Raw genomic sequence first — 27,690 nt, 5'->3', positions numbered from 1 at the left:
ATCCTGTCACTTGAGAAAATCTGCTTGCACTTTTAAATCCTGTGATGTCTTTGGGGAAGAGGCTAATAGTCTTCAGTGACAAAAAATCTCCTCTGGTCATTTCATGTGGGAAAGCTTTGAATTTCCTGGCACCGGTGTTGTAATTTTCACTGCAGTCATGATTCCTCTGAAAAAGATGCTATGAGTTCTGCTCAGCCCACTGGCCAAAAGAACAAACCTCATCTTGGCAGATATGTATTTGTTTCTTTTTTTTCCCCTCACAATTTGCTCTTCCTGTGTTGCCAAGAACAGAAGAGACAGAAAGAGATTTTGTTTCATCTATCCTTTCCCCAGTGCTGCAGGTGGTTCTTAGCTTTGGAACAAAGTGGGAACAGGGAGTATTTGAGAAGTTGTGGCAGCAATTGACTGTAGGGGAAAAATCAGTGCTCCCCATCAAACCAGCTCAGCCTCATGTGCATACCCAGATGTTCTGTTTCCAGATTCTACATTTTGCTCTAGCTCCATTTATAGTTGTCAGTGTCAACCCAAACTCTGTGTTTTACCAGCAAATATTTCAACTTGATTTACATATTAACAGGCTCAGGTTAATTCACTTCCTTTAAAATGTGTGGAAAAGGAGACTTGCACCAAGAAGTTAGGGAATCCTTGTGAAATGGCATGTAAGAGTCTGAGAATGAGGTACAGATGGCAGTAATGCCACTCTGTGTCTGATTTGTAGTGATTTATATGAGAGCAGAGTCAGGGACAGCCACCCTATGCGTTTTCAGTCCCAGGAGAGCAAAGCCTGGGGGCTGAGATGGTGCCAGCTGTGGTTGCCACGTGCCTTGGACTCACACTCCCTGGGCTTGTTTGGCAGCTGCTTTCCAGATCCCTGCCTTGCTCACAGCAAGGATGGCAGAGCAGCAGCACCCCAACTCCTCCAGGGTTTCCTATTTTTGTTTTAAAAGTAGTTTCTCCTTGGGAAAAAAATCATATTTGTTCCTCTTTGTCTACATGGTATCTCCTTCTCTGCCTGAACCCCTCCCAGCCATACCTGCATGTACACATTAAGCCCATACGTGCTGCAGGGGCCTCACTGGGTTGATGGTCAGTGGCCAAGCTGTTCTGGCTTGTTTTCCAGTGGTTCTTGTCCTGGCAGCTCCCTGCCAGCACTGGGAGCCTCATGGAATCCCTCCCTGTGACTGTGCCCAACACAGGTGTGCATCCTGCCCCTGAGGCAAGTCATGGAAAATGTGTTTGTTGTGACAGTGTTCACAGGGGTCTGGGGGTGAGGGAAGAGATGAGGATCTGACTCCATGTTTCAGAAGGCTTGATTTATTATTTTATGATATATATTATATTAAAACTATACTAAAAGAATAGAAGAAAGGATTTTATCAGAAGGCTAGCTAAGAATAGAAAAAGAAATAATTAATAACAAAGGCTTGTGGCTCGGACAGAGAGCCTGAGCCAGCTGACTGTGATTGGCCATCAATTAGAAACAACCAACATGAGACCAATCACAGATGCACCTGTTGCATTCCACAGCAGCAGATAATCATTGTTTACATTTTGTTCCTGAGGCCTCTCAGCTTCTCAGGAGAAAAAATCCTAAGGAATGGATTTTTCAGAAAATATCCTGGCTACAGTTGGTATCCCCATAGAGCCGGGGGACGTCGCAGCAGCCAGGGGCTGCCTGGGTTGGAGGATGTGTGTCTCCTCGAGCAGAGGCACAGCCACACATTTTTTACCCACCACCAGCTAATTCAGCTTAGCCTGAGACCACAAAGTTGCTCAGCAAGACTGAGCCACTCATTGACCTTCCCCTGCCTGAAATCACTCCTTTGGAGCTTTAAAGTCCATCTACTCTCATTAAAAAGCATTACAATCAGTGAGAGATCAGCAGTCACTCTGCAGCAGGGTGACAAATGACATGGTGACATGTGTGACCCACGGACTGTCCCGTGCACTTGCTGTGCAGTCACTGGTGCTGCCACATTCTCTTCAGGGAACCCCATGGTGGGGATGAGGGTGGCAGTGTCCCTGCCAGCTGGGGAGCAGCTACTCAGCCTTCGAGCACAGAAGGAGAGAGACACTATCCCCAACCCTCCCAACAAGAAGTGCCCCAGCACAGGAGTGAGGAGGCAGCTAAGAAATTTCCTTGGACCATAGTGGGATGTGGGGAAAGTGCTCACAGAATCAGATGGTTCTTCCTGTAACACAGGCTGGTGCTGAAGATGCTGAGGTTGATTGATACTGTCTTCTCCCAAAGCTCACAATCCCATCACACAAGCTGGCAAGCTTGACCAGCAGCTTTGCTCCAACTCACTGCTGAGCACAGCCATGAAGGCATTCTGGTGTCACCCTTGAGTCAAAACACATAAATGTGCCCTTGTGTCCATGGGATTGCTCCAGCAGATCCCAGCCTCCAGGAAGCAGCACCAGCCTGAGAGTGAACCCACCACTGGGCATGAAGGCTTTGCACCTTTGAAGAGGTGCAGGATGGATATACCTGTCCATCTGTCCACAGGGGTGGGGACATCCTTGCATTTTCTTGTCCTTTGAGGAGGGCAAACGCGATCTTTCACTCCAGGAGATGCCAGCTCTCTCTTTTGGCAAAATGCTGTTCTAGATCCTAACTAGAGTGTTCCTATGTGGGGGTTTCTACCTAATTTCTTTTATGATTAGTAGAGGTTATGAATAATTTCCCCGTACAAGACCTTGTAGTCCTGTTGAGAGAAAAGAGGCAAGGGGCAAAGCTGGGGGTGATACATCCTGCCACTGAGCACCCTCAGCAGGTCCAGTACTGGTTTCTTGTGTCTGAAATCTAAAGCAGCTCAGCCCAAAGCTGTTACCCTGTGGCTGGATTAAAAGCAGCATTTTTAATGCTAGTTTGATTGTCAAAATAAATTTACTAAATAAATGTTTAAAGTAAAGATGGTCCTTGAAAGAAACCAGTTCCATCCAACAACAGAGGAGCTCAGAAAGATGGACAGGAATAGGAGGAGGACACTGGGCTGTGATGTGAGATCAGTGCACAGATACCTGTTAATTAGTTTAAAATGTCTGCTAGAAGGGAACTAGGAATTGCACGATCCAATGATTGATTAGTTAAATATCTATTAAAGGCGTCCCTGACTGATGATCTTTGAGCTTGTACTTGATTTACTCCAAAAGCTCCAGGCATTTTTATTTTTTATGGCAATGAATGTTTTATGACCCTTGAATTACCTGTTTCATTGAGCAAGGTTCCCAGCTTTCTCTAGAGCACAGGCATGAAACTTCCACCCACAGCCTGCCTGAAGCTTTCCAGGGCAGCTTTACCTGGGAGGGAGTGAACTTTGCACTCCCCAGAAAGGCACATCTCAAAGCTGTTGTGATGATCACAGTGTGTCTTGGAATAGGTCAGTTTAAATATTTTGGATTTAAAGAATGCAAAATTACTTCATTTTAATTTAAATTGTATTTATTTTTTCTACTTTTTAAGTTCTAATTTTTAAAGTTCTACCTGTAGATTGATTTTTTATAAATAAAATTTTATTAATTATATTAATTGAAGGCTTAATGCTGACAAATTGAGTCTTTCAGCAGTTCAAAAATTTTCTAAGTAGCTATCAAATGGGCAGATTCACTTAAACCAAGCCTTTCTGCAAACTGTTCTGGTTTAGCAAACTGGCATTTTTTAAGGACAAACATGTTTCAGAGAAGAAATTCCAGTCCTCTTCAGCCAAATTCTTGTATAAAGGCTTTTATAACACTCAAAGGTCAGTTTGTTTTCTTGGAGAAAGCAAGTTCATATTTTCTTTCACTCTCCTCTTCTAACCCAAAAGGAAACAAAAATAGATGAACAGCCTCCTTTTGGTACTAAAAGTGCCATTTTGTACTCTTATGATCTCTATTAAAAAATGTAGTAAAGTAGCTTAAAACTTCTGTGGCTGAGCTGGTGAACGTGGAGCTGTGGAAACACCAAACTGCCAAGGCTCAGTTGTTTCTCACTGAAAGCCAGAGGTGGCCATCAGGCTGCCTGGGAGTTCCTCCAGTGTCCTGTGGCTCCATGTGGGGTTTTTGGGTCATTGTTCAAACATGGAAGTCCTGCCAAAGCCCTCAACATGCAAAAATTACCTGGAGCTTGGGGGTCTGCTCAAATGAGATTCAGCTTTTCTGGCCCCAGGTTTGCCCTTGGGTTTTCAGAGCCAGAATTTCATGCTGGCTGGAAACCCTGCTGCTCTGCCAAGGTCTGAAGGTCATCAGGACTGGGGTGTGAGCCAAGTCCACATGTCCTGCTGTGAGGCAGTCCCTGTGAGGACAGACAAACACAGTGTGCCCCCAGGCTTGGCTGGGGGGACAGTGGGCAGAGGGGATGGTGGTGCTGGTGGCACCCAGGTGGCCACTGCTGCAGGGACTGGTGGAGGGGGCTGATGTGGTGCAGGTTTGCTGGGGAAGGACAATAAGCTGCTTTTTATAGGGCCTGTTGCAGTGGAAGATTGTTTACCCCATGAGAGACGTGGGCGCATGTCCATACCTTGCCAATGGGGGAGAAAAGGGAGAACTCAGGCTGCTACCAGGACATCACATCTACAATGTGGAACAAGCTTGTTGGGTGGAACAAGGGGCTAAGGCTGAGTCTAAGGTGCCAGGCAGGAGGGCCTGGAGCTGTGGCTGCCAGCTCCTCATTCCAACCCCTGCCCTGCCAGGGCTGTGCCATGTACAGGCAGCCCCAGGAAATCACCTCTTCTGAGCCTGGCCCTGGGTGCAAAAGGATGTCTCTGTTTAATACATGTTAAAATTCTGCCATCAGTGCAGAAATCAACAGTTTTAGCACAGCGTGGGTGGTGTTGAGGGAATCCTGCCGGCTTGATGTACAATTAAATCTGTGGTTTATCTCCCAGTCAATTAATTATTGCATCCCTGTTTGATGAATGAACAGCAGCACTCAGGGTCACAGTCTCTGTGCTTTGAGATAAGAGATGCAGCAAAGGCACACTGCAGAGCCCCAGGGCAGCAGGAGAGGGGCAGGAGATGCTCAAGCTGCCCCTTTGAGGGCCAGGCCTGCTCATGGTGCCCATCTGGCAGACACATGTGCCTGTAGCCAGCACTGTGTGGGCGCTGGGAATGGTGCAGGACCTGCAGGATATGGAAATGTGCTGTGAGACCCCTTGAGCTGAATCCACCGAGCCACCAAAGGGCACATGCAGGAATTGTATTTCTGGCTTTAAGCAAGAGGCTGTTTGCTCATGAATGGGGCATGGGAGTGCCCAGCCAGGCCCACAGGCAGACTGCCTGCTTACATGGAAGCTATTGGTCAGCTCACTGGAGACTGTCTGGACCTTTCCTGGCCCTGTCCTCATTCTCCTGCATCTTGGTGGAACACTAGAGGGCATTTCTCAGACTGCAGCAGATGCCCTGCACTGGTGATGCTCCAGGAGGTGAGCTGTTCAGAAAATGAGTATTAATTACTGGGTACACAGGGTCTGCTCAGGGCCTCACTGGAAGCTGAGGGTATGTGCTCCTCCCACTCACTATGTTCCTAGCAGAAAAATCCCAAGTCACAAACAACTGAAAATAGCAAAATGATCTCATAGATCAGTTGCTAAAAATACAGAGAGTCTACTTACAAACACTGTGGCTGTGTGGTATGTTATTCATGCAGCAGAGAAAGACATCAGGGAATCCCAGATTCTTCCACTTTTGAAATTATTTTTCCTTCCAAGTGTTGCTGCTGCCCATTTCTGACCAGCACCAAGCTGACACTGAGAGGATCTTATCTGGAAGGAAGTGCCAATGAATGAGGCAGGAGTACAGAGTGCCTTCCATGGGCCACGGGCTGTGCCACACCAGCCCATCAGCCAGGGGTGTGCTCTCCTTTTGGAGCCTGAACCAACCTTTTGGACTCTGCTGATCTGGGAGTGGAAGCACCCCAGGGGCTGCTGGGCTGCAGGGACAGCTGATGGAAAGGATGTGCTGCAGCCTGGCCATGCTGCTGACTGCAGCTTGGCATCTCCAGCTCCTTCCCTTCCCTTCCCTTCCCTTCCCTTCCCTTCCCTTCCCTTCCCTTCCCTTCCCTTCCCTTCCCTTCCCTTCCCTTCCCTTCCCTTCCCTTCCCTTCCCTTCCCTTCCCTTCCCTTCCCTTCCCTTCCCTTCCCTTCCCTTCCCTTCCCTTCCCTTCCCTTCCCTTCCCTTCCCTTCCCTTCCCTCGGACAGGTGTGATAGCAAAGCCAAAGTGTATTTCAGTATGTTATAGCCAAGATTTTAGGAGCTGATAGGTCACCAGTGAAAGCTGTACAGGAAAGCTTAACAGGACACACAAAGCACTGCTCATCCCTCTGGCTTTTCTTGGATGCACACAGAGGAATCTGGCATTCCCAGAGCTGGCTCCCTATAGCTGCACAAGCTTGCTTTGCTTTGTGCCTGTCCTGCACAGGTGGACACCTCCCCAGGCAGAGCTCTTTGTTACCCCATGGATCTCAGAGGCCCCAGGAGGCTGCTCATGGAGGCTGCAGTGGGTATCTGAGTATTTCTGCAGAAAATGAACACTCCTGACTCTGAGCAAGTGAGCAGGGCTGGAGGAACCAGGCAGGGAACCAGGGCAGGCCCTGGGAGGTGTATTGTGGTGCATTGTTCTGATGCACTATGGATAATCCCTAAATACAGCCCACGTTTGCATTTGAGCTGCTCTAAAGCTGCACAGGCTCCTCTCCCAGAGAGGTTTGTTGAGCCACCATGGGCTGTCAGGGCCTGGCTGGAGCGGCTCAGTGTCCAGGGATGGCTGGCAAAACAGGCCTGGGCTGTCCCCAGGTCACCCTGCTTCTCCTGTGACTTTACCTAGCCAATGTATAGATCCCACTTCTCCTCTGGGGCTGTGTTTTCTGCAGCCAAATATTCTCAACACATTCTTTACCCAAAGACATTACTTTTCATCATTAGAAACAAGGATTTGGCCAGCAGCAAGTCCTGCTCAAAGCTGAAAGGAGAAGGAGATCCCAAGCAGAGAAGGAAGATTGTCCTTAACATTGCAATTCAGAGCATTTTGCTAGCTGGTAGTAAAAAGGAATGAAATTGGGCTGGTGTTTTTCCTTTTGTTATTTCATTTTTCCAGGGCTCTTGAATAAAGAAAACCATGATAATGCAATGTTAATTCCTCCAAGGCATTAGTACAACGCTGCATTTGGTTTTGAAAACTCAAATAATATATAACTGCCAGGTAATTAACTATGCAGATTAAAAACTGGTTCTTTCATTGATGTCAAAATATTGATCATTGCAGGTCACCAATGAGCAGGACCACATTTAGCAGTGATGCCACAGGACTGGGATCTCTTTGCCACAATTCATTTGCTCAGTGGTGACCTAGACAATGACATGAACCTTTCATTGATAAAGTCAGGGGTAATAAAGAGGAGCAAAGACAGGTTATTGTTATGCAAACCTGACTTGCCTGATCACAGCCCCATGACATCCACTGGCAGGTACCCAAATACCAACTTACACAACCCCAGAGACAGACATGCAGTGTCTTGGCAAGAAGCAATTCAGAGCCAGAGTTGGGAGTAACCATAGATTATCATTTCAGCTTAAGCTGCCAGTCAGCTGGTGGCTGAAAAGGCTGCTTACACAACCCTTTGATGTATAAAATGAAGTTATCAGAAAGAACAGAGCAAGTATGATCCAGGTACACAGAGTGTATGAAAGATCATAGTCCATGAACAATCACAAATAGAATGTCCTTACTATTTATGGACGTTTCCTTCTATAGTTAGAATATATACACATCTGTAAACATCTGTCTATTCATATATAGATAGATTTGCATCTTTGTGTGTAGAAACTGTACATATGTACGTATGTGTGTGTGATCCCTATACAATGATTATTATATAAAATATCACTTGATGCTCAACAAACATGATAAAGGCACCCACATTGGAACTACTGCTTCCAATACATCCTTGTTTCAAGTATAGAGGTGACCAGGTTTATACATCTATCTTTTTGGGACATGAAGATGACGCCTGTAGTTTTCAAAAAAATGGCTCTTCACTCAAAAGTATTCTGGAATCTGGTTTAATCCTGAGTGTTTTGCTGAACAGAATTTTTTTAGAGTCCAAGGATAAGCACTGTGCAAACTAGGTTATCTCTGCCTCTAGCCCACAGTGCTTGGAGGGGCTCTCTCTGTTTCTGTGTCCAGCTTTCCTGCTCATCCAAGACCCTGAGAAGCATCACCAGGTGAAGCCTCCCATAAATTCGTCTGTTCCTTGATAATTGTCCCTCTTTAATTCAAACCTGAAGAACAGATTTGTCCCAAACCTGAAGAACAGATTTGTCCCAATGGCTCACTGCTTTTCTTATCCCAAGGTCCCCCACTGCAGAATCTTGTGCCATTCACCATCAAGCACTGTACTGCAAAAGGACAAAGACAGCATGAGAACAAGAATCCATTTCACAAAATTCCCTGAGTTGTCTGGAGTTGGATTTTCCAATTTTTCAAAAGACTTTCGATCTTGTGGACAAAGGCACAGTAAGACTAAGGGAGGAATTACAGTAGAAAGAATGAATTTAAGCTCCTGAGGGAGATTCTGATTGATAAATGCAAGAGAAAGTTACCTTCTTTGAAGTCCTTTGAAGGAGTCAATAAGTGTGTGGATATAACATACTTTAATTTTAAAAAGGCATTCAACAAGATTTATAACAAAGTTTTCAAGGAAGCTAAGAAATTCTGAGACATGAGGACAGGTCCTTACATGTACACAACATTGATCAAAGAAAATAATAGGAAGTTACTCAGCTTTCTCAGAGAGTGAAACTCCACTTGGTGATCTGTGCTGGAGCTCCTGCTGCTTATCACGTTAAACAATGTAGAGAAGGGTGGGTAAGGAGGTGACAGCTTGCTGGAGGTGCTGAGTCATGCATGGGTAATAAAGGTGGGAGCTGATTGTGAAGAATTGCAAAAGGACTTTATGAAACACTGTGAATGCAAATTATAATAGGACATGAAGTTTGGCATAAACCAATGTGCACAGGAGAAAATAATCCTAACCTTGCATAAAGTGACGTGCTATGATTCATCTACTACCTCTCAAATAGAAAGTCCTGGTGTTATAAAAAATAGCTTAATAAAAATGTCAGTACAGAGTGCAGAAGCACTAAAGCCAAGCCAAGCCAAACCAAACCCTGGCAATTCAAATGCCAGGCAAGAACAGAGTGTGACACAGAGATTTATGCCATTGTAGGAAAATTACACATGGGTGATTGATGGCAGTGGTACTCCCCAAATTCCATGTGTTTTAAGAGAGCAGTGGATAGAGAAAGCCTTTGGGAAAGAACCAGAGGCCTTAGCTGACTTGCCTCAATTGCCTTGTCTCTGCTGTGATGTTATAGCAACCAGTGACAGCCCTTGTGTCTAATCGATGGACTTGGGGAGGAATTATTATTTACAATCATACCACCAGCCCCAAAGTCACTCCCTTGTCTCGTGCTGGGTTACAGCACACCACAAATCCAATAACCGTATGGGTTCTTGTCTCAAAATGCCTTTGGGCAGGACTCTGTTGTAACAGAGAAGAAATGACTGAAACTCTTCCCAGGTCTTGCCTAATCCACAATGGGCTGTGAAAGACAGACCAGGGATTAACCATGTATGCTCTCTCCAAGGAAAAGATCCATGGGAATAGTCTGCACAGCTGTAACCAGAGCTGGAGCTGAATTAGGCTCAGCAAACCCACCTTTGGTGGTCAGGATGGCAGTGGGACAGGTTATTTCATGTAGTGTTAGACTTTCCCAGCAGACACAAGACCCAGGATTGTGGTCTCCATGAACTCAAGAACTTTATCTTGCTACTCCATGTGCCAGCGCAGCGCCTGTCTGATGGGATTACCTGTGGGTAACCCACATGGAACTGTCAAGAAGCACCTGCAGAACCCAAGCTCAAATGCCTGAATATTCAGCAGTGCTTCACTAATGACTATAAAAGTTCTAAATGTATGTTTCAGTATAGGGCTTTTACATGGAAACCAGTTTTCAGGAGAACATATCCTTATTTTTGCTGGATTCATGTCTGTTAACATTTTCATGGTCACAACTTGGACACAAAAGGTAACAAAGGGTCACCTCTCTGTGATCTTAATGCATGAATCTATTTGCTTTTATTTGAAGGCGTAATGATTGCAAAACCTTGTACAGAGGTGAAATAATTCTTGTTATCTTCTGGACATTTACAGTAGCAATAAAAACAAATAATGGTCTTCAAGCAGCAGCGTTGGAGGTGAGGCTGCAAAACCCACAGTGTGGGGGAGGAACAGGAGCTTTATGAAGTTTGTCACTGGCATTTGGTCTAAGTAGATGCAAGATACAAGGCTTGAAAAATGGATTAAGGTTAGACTGGGGCGCATGAACAGACCACTGCTTTGTAATCACAGGGGCCTGGCAACACTTTGTTTTGGTTGAACAGACTCAATGTTTTCACAGCAGATTACAGGATAGACTTGAACCTGCTCAGCTGAGACAGAAAGGGCAGGGAGGCACCCCCACCAGAGGGAGATTAGTTGTCATGCTCTGACTGACCTTTCTGTGACTTACAGACATATCTCTACCCAAAGCCATCTCAACCAGAGATTATCCTCTTAAATTGCTGGGCTATGTCATCCTTCTGACACATCCAACAACGAGCTGCAATTCCTTATGCTTAAAATAGGGTGGCATCTTTTGGAACAGAGAAAACTTCCTTGAAAGGGAAGAGCACACCAGCCTTGTTCTTTACCAGGAAGCTGAGGAAAGCATGTCCCAAAGCCTGAAGAAAACAGCTCATTTCTTCTCCTGTTTGCAGGAAAGGGAATTAAGCATGAGGCTGAAGCTCTTCCCTTTACCTTACAAGAGATAAGATTCAGAGTCCATGCAGTTTGTTTGACATGTGCACTACTTATAGAAATATTTTGATGATGAGTACTCAGACATTATAAAACAAGTTTCCTAGCAGAGATGATGTGGAAGCTTTAAATAGCTACATTAATAACCAAAATTAATGACAAAAAAGTAAAAATGTCCAGCCCTCAGAACCTTCCATGCATCCATTATCTACCCACTTGAATTTCTTAAGCACTGTAATTATATGAAGATGCTGAAGCCATTTTCAGCAATTTATAATTACCTGGCTATATGCAGTATGATTACTTGACATGAGCATTGGATCAACTACCAGGAATCAGATCCTAAGATCTAACAAGTTATCAATGAAGCATAAATACATATACTAAAAATTAGATCATGCTCAGGTAAATTGATCTAGTGATTAGTGACCCTGTGAAATATCTTGGATTGATTTCTATGTAAACTAAATTGCTGGGGAAAAAAAAGAGCTTATACAACCCAAATTTACTGTTATTTTTTTTTCCTCAATGGAAAACAAACAATAAATTTGCCCTTGAACTGAGAAGAGTTGTGTAAGAGGGAAGTAAAAACCTTGCTAGGGGGACGATAGCTCCTTATCTGTCCTTAGAAGACCTCTGCTCCAGCCAGAAGATTGCCATTCTGATGCCAGGAAACATCACCATAACTTGAAAATTCTAGAAATTCTGTTCAAAAAGCAATTAGGAGTACTCATGCAAAGATTAGCAAGAAAATTATATTAAACAAAATACGTTACTTGAGAAGAATCCTGCTGATTCTCTCCCGTATCTTCTGGATTGCTCTGGATTGTATTGCACCAGACATCAGGGTACCATTCAACAAAATATGGTGCCACAGCAAAATACTTTTTGGAAATTATCTACTGCTAAGTGCTTTTTTGATTAATTAAAACCAACTGTCTTTCTGTGAAGGGTGTTTTAAAATCATTACCAAGATCAGCTGTGCTGCTAGTAAAACAGGAAAACCCCCTCAAGAATATAACATCCATGGTTAGCAACTGGGATTTAGTAGGCATGACTTTACAAAGCATCTTTAATCTCATTATTTCCTTATCACCTGGTAATTTAGAAGGCATGTGGTTCTCCACATAAGGCCACATTCATCAGGTTTAAGAGGATGATCTCTCACTCAGATGTTTACAAATCTGATGGGACTCTCAGGCAGAGATGCAATTACCATCACACCAATGCAGCCTCACAGCCCCTGCCTCAAGCAGCTCAGCTCAGTTATAATTTTAATTGTTACAGTAGGATTGGAGGACATAAATAAGGCTCTTCCTGTGAATCCCCTGCCTTCTGCACAGGCCAAGGCCTGGAATTTCCCTGCCAATTTCCTGCAGCTGACCTGGAGCCATCACCACCTGCTCAGGGCTGGTGAGTGACTTGACTTGCACAAAGGCTGACAGGACTGGGGAAATTGGCAGTGCTGGAGCTCCTGGGCTTTTTAACTCCATAGAAAGCAGGCAGGAGTCCTGGCACTTGGGCTGTGTGTGCTCTCTGTAAATCATGGAACAGAACCTTTAAATTCAAGCATTATTGTGGGCTATAAGAGCCCCTTTCTGCAGCACAGCAAGAGCTGAAGGGAGCAGCAACAAATGGGGATAGCATCACAGGAGGTGCTTTATCCACCCTTACTGACACATTCCTGCTGGCACCATACCTGCTGCAACTTGAAGTCATGCAGGAGTTGAAGTGTAACTTCTAATTACAAAAATCCTGTCCAAAGGACACTCTGCTACAGAGCTGACATTATTTTTGACAGTACTGCAGCAAACTGAAGGATGCAACACTGATGGTTAATTTGCCTTCAGACAAGCATTCTAGTGATTTTAAAGTTGAAATAATGAAACTTTGAGAAAGGATTATGTCAAATATAGAGGATAATCTCTTATATCAAATTCAGAGTCCAGTGCTTTACTTTTCAACACAGACAAAATGATGAAGCACAGATGTAGTCACACACACAAAAAAAAAAAAAAAAAGGGGGGGGGAACCCCAGAAACCAAACCAAATCCCCAAAACCACACACACACACACTCCAAACAAGAAAAAAAGAGCTCAGTTTGCTTTCTCTTCTCTAGAGCTGAGCTGGCTGTAAAAGTAAGCCAAGCTGTCTGTGAGGCAGCTGAGCAGCTCTCCTTAAAGAAATGCAACGCCAGCACAGCCCTGCTCTGGCCTGGGTTTGGCAACAAAAAGCACAGCATGACATCACTGATGCCCAACATCAGAACTTTAAGACACAGTCAGATGGCTATGATTTTCACTGCCAGAACTAAACTTTATTTCCATGTGTATTACATACTGGTATTTGATGCCAAGTACATTAAAATTACTTTAACAGAGGATTTAAGTGAGGAATCCTTATTCTTCACTAAACAAGAAGGAATGTAAAAACCTATAAGAAAAGAACTGTTTAAGCTTTGTTTTGATTTTGGCAAACCAAACAGTTAAGTACTCTTCTGTTCTCTCCTCAGATCTTTCAAAGTACCAAAAAAGTATCTTTTTTTTTATAATCATGCAGCTGAAGAAAAAAAATAGTCTTACAAAATCCATTTCTTACGCTAAATATGGTTACAAATCAGAGTATTAAACACAAAATTCCCAATTCCTATTTTTAAATACAAATACTGTATTATATTATGAAATGGGGATAATTAAAATATATCAATGACTACAAATCTAGTAATTTAAAGCAAACAAACATGCTGTTTGCTTTCATGTGGAAGAATTAGGATATTGTATGGTTCAAGCACTGCAGTAATTTCTGTCAACTCCTTGATGCCCAGAATGTCAAACTACCAAACACAAAGCAACAAGTGTTCAGGTCTGAATAGCACCAGGTGTTTTTCTTTTTTCCCCCCTTTAAAGTTATTAACATTTAAAATAAAATGAGTGACATTACAACTTTCTGAAAGTGACATGCACAAGTAGAGAATTTGCTTTGAGTTTCCAACTAATAAGCTGAAAAGTTTTAGACAATACTGAACAATTATAATGTATTTCATGGTACACATGAAAACAGTGCTTCCACAGTATATCCTCAGTTCTCAAGTACAAAAATATCAGTTATGGGTAGTCAATAGTTATCAAAATTTTTATTGGTACAGAATGAAAGCAGCATTTACTTTATTGTTTTTTAAACCATACATCATAAAATTCCCTAGTACACATATGGAGGAGTGAAATAGGCTCTGTACTATTTACCTGCTACTGATCCTAAGGCCAGATTCAAAATCTTTCCGGGCCAAAACCAAACAATATAATTAATAGCTAAGGGAAGGCAGTTCCTCAGTGTGACAGGTCAGCATTTAGTTTTACTAAAACACTATTCTTGAAACAATACATCACTTAAATGTATAATTACATACACTACAAGTGAAAAACAGGTTTTTATTAACAAGAACTATTGAGACTGGGCATAAACATCTTAACCACAAACCCTGGAAATATTACGGATGCCTTGATGTGGCCCTTTTTGGTGAGAGAGTAAGAACAATGAAGTATGGCTTTTCAATCTTCCTTTAAAAGCATGTTTTATAAAATTTTGTAGGCTTAAATTATCTTAGGCCTTAACATTTTCCAGTAACATCATCTACTAATTAGAAGCATTAATTACATCAGTATATTAAGCAATTGGCTGATAGCTGATCACCAGCAGAACAGGAACTGTTTGCTTTTGCTGTTGTTTTTTTGTCTTTAAGTAAGGGAGGTACTTTTCTAGTGAGAGCCATCCTACAGTACTATCAAATATTTCAGAGGTTACTACATAGCTTCTCAAATAAAATCCTCAACAGTTTCATTTTCCAGCAGATACTTATATCAAGCATATGCAGAGAGCAAATACAATCAAGTGCAGACAGTTCAAAAGTATCTCTCAAACACATTGTTTTACAGTTACCCTCTGCAAAATAAAAGCCCCTCCTCACCCCAAACACATGGGGTGAGGAGGGGAAACAGGTCTGCCATTCATGTAGGAGTTTGGCTAGCATAGTTTTATTAAAGTTGTTAACAAAAATAGTTAAACATTTTTACAATTTAACATCCAGTCTGACAAAAGGCAAATCAATGAAAAAAATACAAAAAAGTAAAAAAGTGCACTACCCAGTCCAGTATTTTGCTTTAAATTCATGTCACTTACAGTATATGAAAAATAAACCCAGAAGTGTAATTACTTTAAAATACACCGCTTCCGTATCTCAGTATTTTACACATATATTCTATAGTGGAAGAGGAGATCTCTTAAAAACTTTACTCTTAAAATATTGAGGTGCATATACCAAGTGGGATAGACTTGGCAAATTAAGTTGCAGTAGAGAATCCTTTCAAATTTGGCATTTCACTTACATACCTTACTGTGCCAGCAAGGTCAGTAATACCTAAACCTTCTAGAAAGAACAGTAATTTTGTTTAATGCAGATTTACTAATACAGACAACTACAAGAAATGGTGAGGTCAGCAACTCTATGGGATCTTAAGGAGATACGAGTCCTGATTTAGTTGTCAAATGGAACAATGTCACAACAAACTTTTAAGGCCATGTTTTATTTGCTGATTAATGGACAAAAGGCAATGGATTCCCCCCCCACTGAATATTTTCTTGAAAGTCTGTGCTCATAAAAATTATGAAAAGTTGGAAAGACTTAATTATTGAAACTTTAAATATATTTTACACAATCTTGTTTGTACAAAAATACAAGTTAAATATAAACATAAAGCAATCATGATAATTTTATGTAAATCCATTTTGTGATATTCTGTTATATATAAAAAAGTTTCGCAGCTCTGTCTCATTTGTGAAAAGATCAATACCAGATTGAATCACTACTGGCAAAGGGCCCTAAAAAGCACACTTCAGCATTAAATATGTTTTACAAGGTAAGTACCATTTCCTGATTTCATCTTCTAAAGACTGGCAAAAGATAGGGCAGTATGTCCATAAACCAACAAATAATTTGGCTACAATGTCATAAAACACAAACACACAAATCTGTACAATAAACCAGTAGCTATGCAGTACGAACTAGTTACACACACATACACAGACATGGAATGGAACTCAGTGAGATGCTGTTTGTAATTCACTGTTCTTCAGCCTGGCATTCTGTCTGACTTCATCAAATGAATATGACTTTGTTACCTTTCCATTCTTAAATACAGTGTGAAGCAGGTCCTGCAAGAAACACCACTGTTTTAGCAAGAGTGATTTGGCAAACACAGGTTACACAAACTCCAAAGCAAGCACACAAACCCAACCTGATAAGGCTGGAACTTTAGTCTGTCAAGATACTGAATCTTTACAGCTTTTTCTGACACCTTTCACTAATGGTTACACAGAAGAAAGGGTTTGGGTCATCCTGTGCACAGACAGCAGCTTTGTGCTCCCTAGTCCCTTGAGTGTGGTATCGACACCTGGCCAAAGCAAAATACACACCAAATACACCTTGCTAGGGCAGTTTGTAAGAAAGATGACAAACAACCAAATACAATTCAATTATAGAGGTTTAAATGAAGTATTTTTCCCTCTAGGAAAAAAAAATCCTTCTTCACTGTGCCTTTTATTCATGTATTTTGTAAAACAGTGTATCAGGACAGGCTTGTGCACAGCACACACTGGAAGGGCAACAAGCACAGCTGGCAACAAAAGTCAGCACAGCAGCAACACTGAGCAGTCCCTGCATTTGCTGACCTACTGCAAGGACCTGTGGCTTTAGAGAAATGGGCCCACAGAAAGGGGACATTTCCCTGTCTTTTCCAGTGAGCCCCAGAACTGGTACCACACCAATGACCCTCTCTAATTTCCTGGGACCAAAACATTTTAATGAATAATTTGACCTGTCAAAAATGAAGGGAAAACATATTGCCTAATTTCAGAGCCAAAGTCTTGCAGTTTGTGTTGAAGAGATTTCTCATCTTAGGTCCTTTCCTCTCTACATATATATGAATGTTCATAATTAACATATGTACAGGAATATGTGCATAGAAAAGTTACAAATATATATAATATCTTCGTGTCCAGAGCATAATATCTTTAGTGTGTGTAAATCAGGTTTTTTAATCTTGAAATTTCTCAGAGATGTAAGTTTTAGGCTTACAGTTATGTAAAGCAGTGTGCCTGGCAAGTATCCTCTGCCTAGTAGCACAAAACCAGCTTCTGTATACCAGAAAACTTTCAACTTCTAAAAGCAGAAGTGCAATTTGACAACTTATTTTCAGTCCTCTTAGCCTGGGAAGAGACTCAATATGCAGTTTAATGATTCATTGTTGGAAACTGAAACACAAGACATATCAAATTGAAAGCCTGAGATTGGCATAAAGTTTGTGCTTATTTCATGGAAACAGCATTCCATTTTACAATTGTAAAGAATTCACAGGGAAACTGAATTCCTGAATCTTTAAAAACTGTGGAATTACTGTGTAAAGAGCATTAACTCCTAAAGGAGCTAAAAAAAAAAAACACCTCAGTGGGGAAGTAGACACACATTTTAGTTTGGCTGTAACTAAAGTCACACCCTTGCTAAAGCAGTTACAGCTGTTCCACCTCCACCAAGGGTCACTACTCAAATTGTGCAACACTGGCCAAACAAAACTACCTGGCCAGTACATATTCTGCACCACTAAGACTTTAGTTTTGAGGAAAAGTGGTAATGGTCTCATGTTTCTGAAGACAAAAAAAAAGACAAATATCTGTAATTGTAAAGCCTGCATTCTACTGTCATTCTAACATTCTGCTGTTACCAAATTTGCTACTGAGGTCATTTTTGAGGTAATAAAATGGGAATTGAACAAAATGACAGATCAGAAATAAATTCTGAAATTAAGTTTAACCTGCTTTTTCTCAGTCTATTTTTGCATGAAGAATGATGCAATAGATGTTGAAAATTCATACCTGTCCATACTCTTCAAGATCTCCCTTGCCCTCCTCCAGTGTCACATACTCCCCAGCAGGCGTCCTATGCAACGACAGCCGTCCTTTCTTTGACCTTTTGTTGGGATCGGCTACAGGATCTTTGAAGACATTTATCTAAAATGAAGAGGATTTTTTTAGGAGGAAAGGGCTTTGTGGGACCTAATGCAGATACTGGTAACCTAACAGGAAATGTCAAACAGGATTTCAAATGGGGAGGCCTCTCCAGAAAGCAGAGGGGTAGAAGTTGTGCACAGACATACCCCAAGGCCGTTGGTCACCACGTAACTACATTTGAAGGAACAGTTTAAGAGGTCTCTGGTTAGTTTCTGCAACAAAGCTCCACCAGATCCAAAGGCAATATTCTCAATACTCCATTTATTCTTCTTCATTCCTTCCACAATCTAATAAAAAAAAGAAAATTATGATGGAGTATACTTTTAGGCCATGCCATTTTCCCATAAAAATATACTACTTAAGCAAGATGCTTTTACAGACAATTAAGCCAACTAACATTCAGTTTCCAGGAGATGTATGTAATAATTTGGTCAATACTTGGGACACCATTTGCATTTTTATTTACAGCTCCAGTGTGGAACTGGAAAGCTTTTGCTGTAGCACAATTACCAGGCCAGCACATATTCTTCCCAAACTAAGGTGGCACAGTGATGCAATGCCCAGAAAAACAGAGCTCTAAAGAAAATAAAAGACTTCATGGGAGTATTTCAGAGCCTTCCAATTCCTCAGAATTATGGAAAGACCTGGAAGCAGAGCCTGTATCCTGAGACAATGCAGCCATTCCGCTCAATTCCAGAACGTTATTCCCCTCTCTGATCAATGACTTGAACAGAGCAATTCTCTTGAAAATCTCATTGAACTTGCTGATCTTACTCTAGAAAAAGATGGGAAATGAAAATATATAAAACTGCTCACAGAGTTTGCTTTGCCACCTTCTCCAGCAGGTACAGATCAATGTGAACTGCACTCTATCAAGAGTGGAGGTAAAAGTTACTGAACCATTTCCCTCCACCCTGATTCTACCCTGACAAATGTGACATCCTCTAGCCTGGAGTAATGGGTGCTCATTTAGTCATGCTCATAAAGGGCCAAGATTTGTTTCCCTGACCTGTTACTCTTATGACAGCCTGAAATGATGGTTATAGCACCAGAACAGGAGTTCAAACTCTCTTCTCCTAACATTTTACTATCAAAAGTAGGTGAGAAAACCAGAGTGGGTGAGACAGCAAAGTACCATCCATCCAGAAAAACAGGAAGATGAGAAGCAGAATGGAAAAACAATCTATGGGGAAAAATGCAGAGTTTCAAAAATCAGCATAGTCAGAAATCTGGTAATATTTTGGGCAATCTTAGTGTCCTGCATAAAGAAGAAATGCCAGAGTAACACTGAACAGGACTATTTCAGGAGCTACTGATGTCAAGCTGCTTTTTAAAGGGACAGCTAAGGCTCATAAGAGGGGAGAAAAAAATGGAAAACACAATGCCAGTTTCAGACTGTAACAAACTGGTAATGTAAACAAAAGAGCACACTAGTATTTTGTTTATGCACTTAGTCACATGCAGACTGTCTTCACAGACACTCTCAGTCTGAAGGCCTGACAGAGGCCACTCAACAGGACACGTGGACAGCAGAGCCATCACCTTCCCAGGACATGCTGGCAACACCTTCCCACTACACTCCTGTCACAGATTTCCCGAGGAGAAATCTTATCAGTGAGTTTCCATCATTCCAATGGTACCAACTTACTCAGCCTCACCTGGCAAGTCAAGCAAAATTCATCTCAAGCTCTATCACCATGACTTCTACTTAAGAGAACCCTTTGAAAGCTTTGTATCCTGAACAAATGCCCTCTTAAATACATGACAGTCCTGTGGATTTTAGCAGTAAACATCATACACTCTCAGTGAACAACAGCACAAGTTATATTTATTTTCAGGTAATTAGACTCTCCTGGAAGCAGTTAAAAGAGGCACTCAGGGAAGATAAACAATTGAAATTAATTAAATTCTCCTTTAAACACCTCAAAGTAACTAAAGCTGACAAAGGAAGGCTAAGAAATGGTATTCTGTATACCTTCTTGAGAACAATGCCCAGTGGAGCCATAAGAAATGAGATTTAACTGGGCCTGGATATAGACTCTACTCATCTGTGCTGTCTTTTAAAGAGTAAATACAGGTAAAGTCCACGTGGTTTTGTCTGGACCCTGAGCAAGCCTGAAGCTATGTGAGCTGCTGGCCAAGCCTGAGCCAGTGTGTTCTGCCCACCTCATTGTTGCAAAGGGCAGAAATGACACTGAGCTCACTTGAACACACCTGCAAGATAACAACTACCTGTATAAACAACATCCTACACCAAGGCACGTGGTGCTGAGGCTTCATGTTAATTGATACCTGCAGGTTAACAGATGTTAGTGCAAGAACAGCAGAGCTGGGCCATGGCTGCTTAACCCTCGTGCCTGGGTGAGAAGAAATGTGAACCCCCTTGCAGCTCCTGTTCCTGCTCTCATTTACAGATGGTTTGTTCACCTCATGCTACAGGCACAACTCCTCACTTACTCTGGGTGAAGAACTGGCTTCTAGCTTTCCACTCTCTCAAGGGACTTCCTTACTTAGTCTGGATTTCCCTTCCCCTCCTCACCAGACAAAGATCAATCTAAGCTGAAAGACAGCTCTGACTGTACCAGTGACCCACAGCCAAGGCCCAGATATTATCATTACTTTAGGTATGGAGAAGAGATGGCAAACAGCAGTAGTAGTAGGGAAGAAGAAAAGAGAGAGATCTGAAACAACTGAAGGTTCCCCCAAAGGAAAACGATACAGAAGAATTTTTTGCTTCATACTTTCACACCTATACAAGGAGAACAATTCAGGTGTCAAGGTTTTCACCAGCTTCCTCTGACCATTATGAGCATGATTAATACATGAACTGTGACTCCAGATTAGAGGATTAATTTTGTATAAAAATTTAAAGACATCTGGAAATTGAATGTTCAAAGAAAATCCTTTGAAAGTGTGGAGTTAGCAGATTGGAATGATTTTTAAAAGTGAAAATGCAAAGTAAGTCAAAAAAGTTTCCTTACCTGTTCTACCAGCATCCCCTATTAAAACAAAGAATTTTAAAATCCAGTTTATACTCTGAGTTGTTTTCTATATTATTGTTTCAGCTACTTGGATAGCTAAATCAGACTATTGGTCATTACCCATTTTTGACTTTCCTACTGTACCCATTACATTTCATCTGATCTGTAGCAATAAATCATGCCTAGAATTGAAAGCTGATGCAGAATACTTGGAATAAAAATCTTGCACAGGCTACAAGAGGGGGGAAAAAAGATGGCCACAGTGATAGATTTGTATTTGTTCATGTAAGCTCCTTTTGGAAAAGAATGAATTATACCTCAGTGTTGGTTTGGTTTTGGTGGGTTGTTTTAGGGATTTTTTTTAAATGTTATGCTATTATACAATCTTCTAAAAGTCAGCATGGTAAAACCTGGGCTTTGCTGACATAAAAGGATGAAGAGATTCACGATATTTAAATAAAACTAAAATTAGGTTGCAAAATCATGGTAATTTTGCTCCAACCTAATTTGCTGCTGTCAAATGAAAAATGACACTTTCCTCCCTGCCCATTTCTCCCAGCTCAAAACAAGTTTGTTTTCTTCTGTATAGTGCTGGTAAGTATTAGCCCCTTTCTGGAGTACAATTAATTCACTAAACCACAAAAGTGATCCCCTTTTGGCTGAGCTGGTTTGCTGCTACATGTGGGGGTCTAAAGTGTTTTAATGACTAGTGGTTCAATGACATGAGGCACAGCAAGATTTGAGTCAGGAAGAAATGAGAAGATATCACTGGGTAGCAGTGATCTGTCTGCTCTGTATGTCTTGGGGAACTGGATCTTCTGCTCTCTTTTATTGCATGTTACAGGTAGGTGTTTCATAATCAATTACAGCTTCATAAAGAAAATATATCAACCTGCAGATCACCTGAACAAAGGATTGCTTATTCTGCCTCCCATTCTCTCTCATTAGCTGTTGCAATTGTTTTACTGCTGTATTTAGAACTTGGAGAGCAGAGCATTTTTCATTGTAATGCCAAGATTTTTAAATACTTGCTTTAATATTTAATTAGAACTGATGCCATATGACATCCTTGAATTTTGTCCAGTATAACTTAGAAAAAGCAACCAGAGTTCCTTACAAGAAAGAAGAGTCCAGTTTCTGTCCTCTCACAAGTCATGAAAATCTCAGCCATAACATACTTGCCTAACACAGCCATGAGCCCTGTTAGATCACTGGTCAGAACAAGCAGAAATGTTTTTCTTCCGTGTGGGTTTTGCTCTCTTTGACAGAGTGTCTTCCCCTGCTATCTAATGATTACACTCTGTTTCCAGCTATTAACCTCTCATGCTTGTGTTATGTCAAGCATATTAGCATAGTTGTACATTCTCAAAAAGCCACATGGGACAAAAAAATAGAACAGAATTTACTTTCAAGGCCATTGGAGGGGGAAAAAAACCTGCAGAGCATGACTGCACTCCAGTTGGTCTATCAGATTACAATCTCAGTATTAACTGCTCTCTAGGGATCTGAGTGACAAATCTCAGTTCTGTCATTGAGGTTCACATTATGTGCCCACATTAGACATGCAGATAACTTCAGACTAACTAAAACCCAAACTGATACCTCCCTTGCTCATAATTTTGAGAAGCAGCAAAAGTCAGCTTTGTTGAGAAGAACCTAAAGATGTGTCAGTCTGGAAAGCTAAGACAAGTGTCAATAAATTCAAGTAAAATTAATCTTAACTTAATTCCACTTATTTCTGGGTTTGAATTCTAATACAGCTGAAGATGAAAGACTCAGGACAAACCAGACAAAATCAAATCCTCTTCCTCTTACATGCCCTTTGTCATCTGTAGCTAATGCAGTCTATACCTTTATAGCCATATTGTATTACCTGGTATCTACCTCTAGTCAATAGTGGTGAATTTATTACTTATTTCAAGAATCTAGAATTTACTAAATTCATGTCTCAGTAAAATTACAATTTTGACTCAGACTATAGCCTAATCTTTTACACATATTTCCAGGCTTTTCAACTAATCCTTAGTCCACTAGTTGCTCAATCAAGGAACTTGCTTTCCTTACCCTAGGTTTTAAAAAGTCTCCTTCAAAACTACACCTTCAATATGTGAGGACAAGCAGACTTCAGCTGGTACATAACTAATGAGCCAAAGCAGTTAATTACTGCTGCAGCACAGTGATCATGCAATGTGCCTTAGACATCAATGAAATGACCAAACACTGCCACATTCTGATCTCAATGAGACTTGACAAGCATGATGAAAGCAAACAAAAGGAGAGACAGTGGAAAGAGAAGGTTTACAACAGGGGGATTAGAAAATGCCTTTTAGGGTTTTTTATGCATCTTAATAATTTCCTGTGGAGTGTTAATGAATTTGTTTTATGCATTATGATATCACTGCCAGTGTCTGGAATGAAGGGCAGGGGTGGGGTCAGCAGTCTCTGCTGCAACATCTGACTAGTTGTAACAGAGTCCAGACTAAATATCAACCTTATCAGTGTCACCCTGACACATGAACAGGATCTCCTACCTCTTGCAATGTGTTGATATCCACACCATCCCCTTGAATAACTCTGAGATACGGCGGCAACAACTTATAGCCTTTTGAATTCTCTGTAATGGGAAACCTCTTCCCCAAGATCTCCAAGACCTATTGAAAAGTGGAAAGAAGATAGTTCAAAATTAAAATAAAAACCTGCCATTCCAAAAAAGAAACAATTTCCACAATTGAGTCATGCTTTTGCTAAAAAATTAAAATAAGTCCATAAATATACCCACATAAACATGCTCTAAATCTATCCACACACAAAAAAAGCATGCGAGCCATTGTGGAGGAAGCCCTTAAAGCAGTCACAGACAATTTGATCGTTAAGAAGTTGCACCCAAGAGCTAATCAGAACCATGCTTCCACCCTTTCTCCCTTTGCTTGATGTGACTTGTTGTTATTAAATGTGTCAGCTGAAGAGTCTGATCTTCTTTTGACCTCCCTTAAGATGGTGGATGAGGCTTTCTGTTTTTTTACTATTTTGTAAGCCACAAATATTTAAAATGAAACACTTGAGCTAGGAGATTTTCTTATCAGCTCTGACAAAGATGATTCAGAGCTCCTATTTGTGATATGTCACTTATCCCAAAGGAAAAAAGAAGTGTTAAATCTGTATAGATCTAATTTGATAGAGTACCAATGTAACTAACATTGCCCCAACCTTCTGACTTGGACAGTGCTGACAGTTACTCAAATTCAGAGGTATCAACAGCTTTTATTATGAAACTCAAACAATCATTATGCTTTCTAAAGAGCAATACAGCAAGAAGCATTTTTCAATGTGGAGTCAGTGCCACTGACATAAATGCACATCTTATTAAGGAGAGAAGAGGGCTACACATGTATTTATAGCACAAAATAGTGAATTACATTAACATGGGATGCCAAGAGACCTAAACTTAGTAGGTAAGAATTGTTATTGGCCTGGCATTTACTAGCACTGAAGTGGTTTCTCATTGCATTTGTTAAGTGATAAAAGTTTCTCTTTATAAAAGCATTCCAACATCCCTACATCAGCAAAACTGGTAACTTGCAAAAGCTTCAAGAATCACATGCAAGAATGGGATTGATGAAAAATATGAAACTATTTGGACTGCAAAAGAGTTTCCATATATATACACTGAGGTGAAGTAAACGTTTACATTTTTCATAGGTCCCAATCAGCCGGTATCAAATATATACAATGCATACCAAGTTAGAGCCTTGTATGTTTGTTAGCCAGTCATTACCAAAAAACCAAACAACTGCCCTCCCAATCTTGTATAGAAATGGCTTCAAGAAAGGATTACCTTTAGAACAGTGTCAAGGGGATTCCCAGAATCTGGTCTAATAATAAGTGGTGCCTCTGGACTTCGGGCTTCAATTATATGCCTTAGGTCATCACCCCATATTTTTTCACAAGCATTGTAAATGTCATAGCTGTCACTAACCACAGATACAGGCACTGAAGAAAACTGTGTTACTATGTGTTCAAAAGCATCTTTTTCATGATCTTTCCCCCAAGCTGTTATGGTACTGCAAAGGTAATTGAAAAATTCACATTAGAATTGCATTTACATGTCATTCTGTATTTCCTACCAGCATCAGTTCAAGGCAATGATAAGCAGTATGACTACACAACAGCAGAAACTATGTGCTTATCAGCTCTGTGTTGCATGGATTATAAATACACTATATAGTAAATAAACAGACAATTCAGACAGTTAGGGAACTACAGATGCAAGAACAGAACATCTGCTCTGACAACTTCATGCTACAAAATGGAAAGTTAAGAACGAAGCACCTCACCATGTGTTAGAAAAATCTAAAGAAGAAAACAGAATTTATTTTCTTTTTTAATAGTGATATAAAACAAATATTCTCACTTATACAAACAGTCCTCTAGAGGAACCTCAGAACATTACCCTTGGTACAAGGCCACAGGAGAGCACATAAACCAGAGCTGCTGAGAGCAGTAGTAAATTACTGAATGCAGTTGATCTGCAGGAGCTGCTCAGACCAGCTGACTTTAGTAACTTGTGTGCAAAGACCTAAAAATGCTCTCATGCACAAGATAAGAGTCAGTGGGCACTGAATTTTTACCTTAAAATTGCAGCATTATCTGCTGTGTGGCCAAGTCTCAGATCTTAGCAGCAGGGAGACAAACAAACTTTATTTCACAGAGGTTGGTGCAGTCTCAGAAGAGCCCAACTGACATGCCAGGGCAAGCACCATGCTCACAACACCACCTTGTATTGGAGGTTGTAGAACAGTAAAACAATTCTGTAAAAATTTGGGCCTCTTGTATGAGACCCTTTTTGTGTATTAACTTGGAGAGGGTGACTGCAGTCTGCATTTGGTGGTGCAAACTTTAGGTAGGGCAGTTTAAGCTCTCTGCTCTAATGCCACCACTTTAATATCCTGGGCAAAACACACTTGATCTTGACTCCATGTGTTTGTTTTTGCTTTCATTACAAAAAATTTTATAGTAGTTTTGCTCATCAGAAGTTTCAGACAAAAACTGTCACATCTATTGGTCAGGCAGGAGTTCTAGAGTGGCACTACAGCAATGGTACAAAGGTTCTATGAAGCAGTGCTGGTTTAGAGATGATCACTACCCTAGAAGGGCTATTAATGTAAGCCTTTCTGGCAATCCTAAGTGAATAACAACTATTTAAAAATTAATAGTAAATATTTAACTGGGTTTTGTGCTCACTATGAAACACACAACCAACCTTGTTTTATATTCTCATTTCAGTGCATAGACATGCAACTGAAATTCAAGGATTTGCATTCACTCCCAACCTTGTACAGGACATGGATTTGAAAAAAAGTAAGAGCTCTCTCTCTCTCAAATGTTGGAGACCAATTTCCATTCACCATTCTTAGTGATATAGCAAGGATTTACCATTACAAGTTACAATGATGGGAAGCTTGAAAGCAACTGCCTCTTCTGGAGGGAGAACATGAACAGTGAGAGTCCAGAACTGTAACTCACAGAGTTTGTCAATTTATATTGACAATATAATATTCAAATAATATTTAAAACAAAATTTGAACTTCATAGTGTGAATTCTCAATATCTATAGACCATAAAATTTCAAGCTTATTCTAAAAAGAACTGATAAAAAGGTTAAAGTTAAAAACATTTAAAATACATTTATAGCTAAGAACAAGCATGCTACTTATGTGCCCCTAGAACATACAGAGGCATCAGTACAGAACTGCAGCTTCAACAGCTGGATCAGTCATGGCTAATAGTGTATGGTGTACATTTCTGGGTACAAAGAGGGGTAAGAAAAGAATTTTGTTAAGCTATTCTTAGAAAGGCTTAGACTAGTATCTTACCTGTGTTCAGCAGCTGGAACAGAGTATCCTGGAACTGGATCTTTTGTACCATAGTATTTTTTAATTAATGCAATTCCTGCTACAGTGTCTGTTCCTTTGAAGTTCACCAAGTGAGCTGAAGCTCCTATTCCTGCAGTCTGAAGAAGATGCAACTGTCAGTTTCTGTGCCAAATACAGAAGCCTCCAGTCACCACCCAGCACTAGTTTGTAACAGCAAGACTCTGACTCAATTCCCACTTTACCAGTATTCCCTTCATTCACTTACACTGGAATACAGAGAAAACCTCTCCCAGTCCAGTGCTCACAGTTCAGACATTGTACCCACCCCATGCCAGACCTCCCCCTCCACACTTAGCTCAAACAGAGGGCTCTGGGCATTCACAATTTCAGAGCAGAACAGGGCCACAGAGGTTAACAGACATCTACAACTCTGATAGGAACAATCAGACTTTTCAAACTGTTAGACAAGCAGTTTCACCTCTTGTGAAGAAACTCCTCTGTAGCCAAAGTCATGCAGTTTATATTCCAGTCCTTCCAAGCTGCCTGAAGTTTCCAGCAAATATTTGGCCAAAATCTTTTTCTGCTCTCTAGAGTTTGTAGCCACTGTGATTGGGTACCATGACTGCACAAGAATTGTCTAAAACAAAATCCATCATAATATTAGTTGCATATTTGTTTAGAGCTTGACAGTGCCCAGCTGGCATTTATTCAGGCACAAAAAGGTCTATTTATTTTCATTCCCTGCTCAGAAAGCACTGATGCCTCCAACAGTTTGCTTTAGGGCTTAAGTAATTAGCCTTTATAAGGTAGGCAAGGCATTGACCTTCTCAGGAGTTATCAGTAGCAAACTACAGACACACAATTCCCCCCATCCTCCTTTTTTATGGATAAAAGTACTGCTGTGAATTTCCTGTAAAATTATTATGATCCCTTGCCAG

At 41.1% G+C, this 27,690-nt stretch overlaps 1 protein-coding gene across 1 annotated transcript in view; it reads right to left on the bottom strand.

Moving 5' to 3' along the window:
* Positions 1–13,957: 13,957 nt before the first annotated feature.
* The window catches only part of NAMPT (nicotinamide phosphoribosyltransferase), a 30,358-nt gene continuing 16,625 nt past the window's right edge, over positions 13,958–27,690 (bottom strand). Inside the window, exons 5-11 of the mRNA XM_030960238.1 lie at positions 27,231–27,389; positions 26,753–26,889; positions 24,715–24,940; positions 23,411–23,530; positions 18,045–18,185; positions 17,764–17,898; positions 13,958–16,047 (exon numbers count right to left, since the gene is read on the bottom strand). Of these exons, the coding sequence (XP_030816098.1) occupies positions 15,934–16,047; positions 17,764–17,898; positions 18,045–18,185; positions 23,411–23,530; positions 24,715–24,940; positions 26,753–26,889; positions 27,231–27,389 (1,032 nt within the window). The 3' untranslated portion in view covers positions 13,958–15,933. The remainder of the gene's footprint in view (positions 16,048–17,763; positions 17,899–18,044; positions 18,186–23,410; positions 23,531–24,714; positions 24,941–26,752; positions 26,890–27,230; positions 27,390–27,690) is intronic.

This window comes from Camarhynchus parvulus, chromosome 1A, assembly GCF_901933205.1.
Source record: "Camarhynchus parvulus chromosome 1A, STF_HiC, whole genome shotgun sequence".
Classification (NCBI taxonomy): domain Eukaryota; kingdom Metazoa; phylum Chordata; class Aves; order Passeriformes; family Thraupidae; genus Camarhynchus; species Camarhynchus parvulus.
The sequence above is the reverse complement of the archived record's forward strand: the minus strand, read 5'-3'. Positions and strand labels throughout refer to the sequence as shown.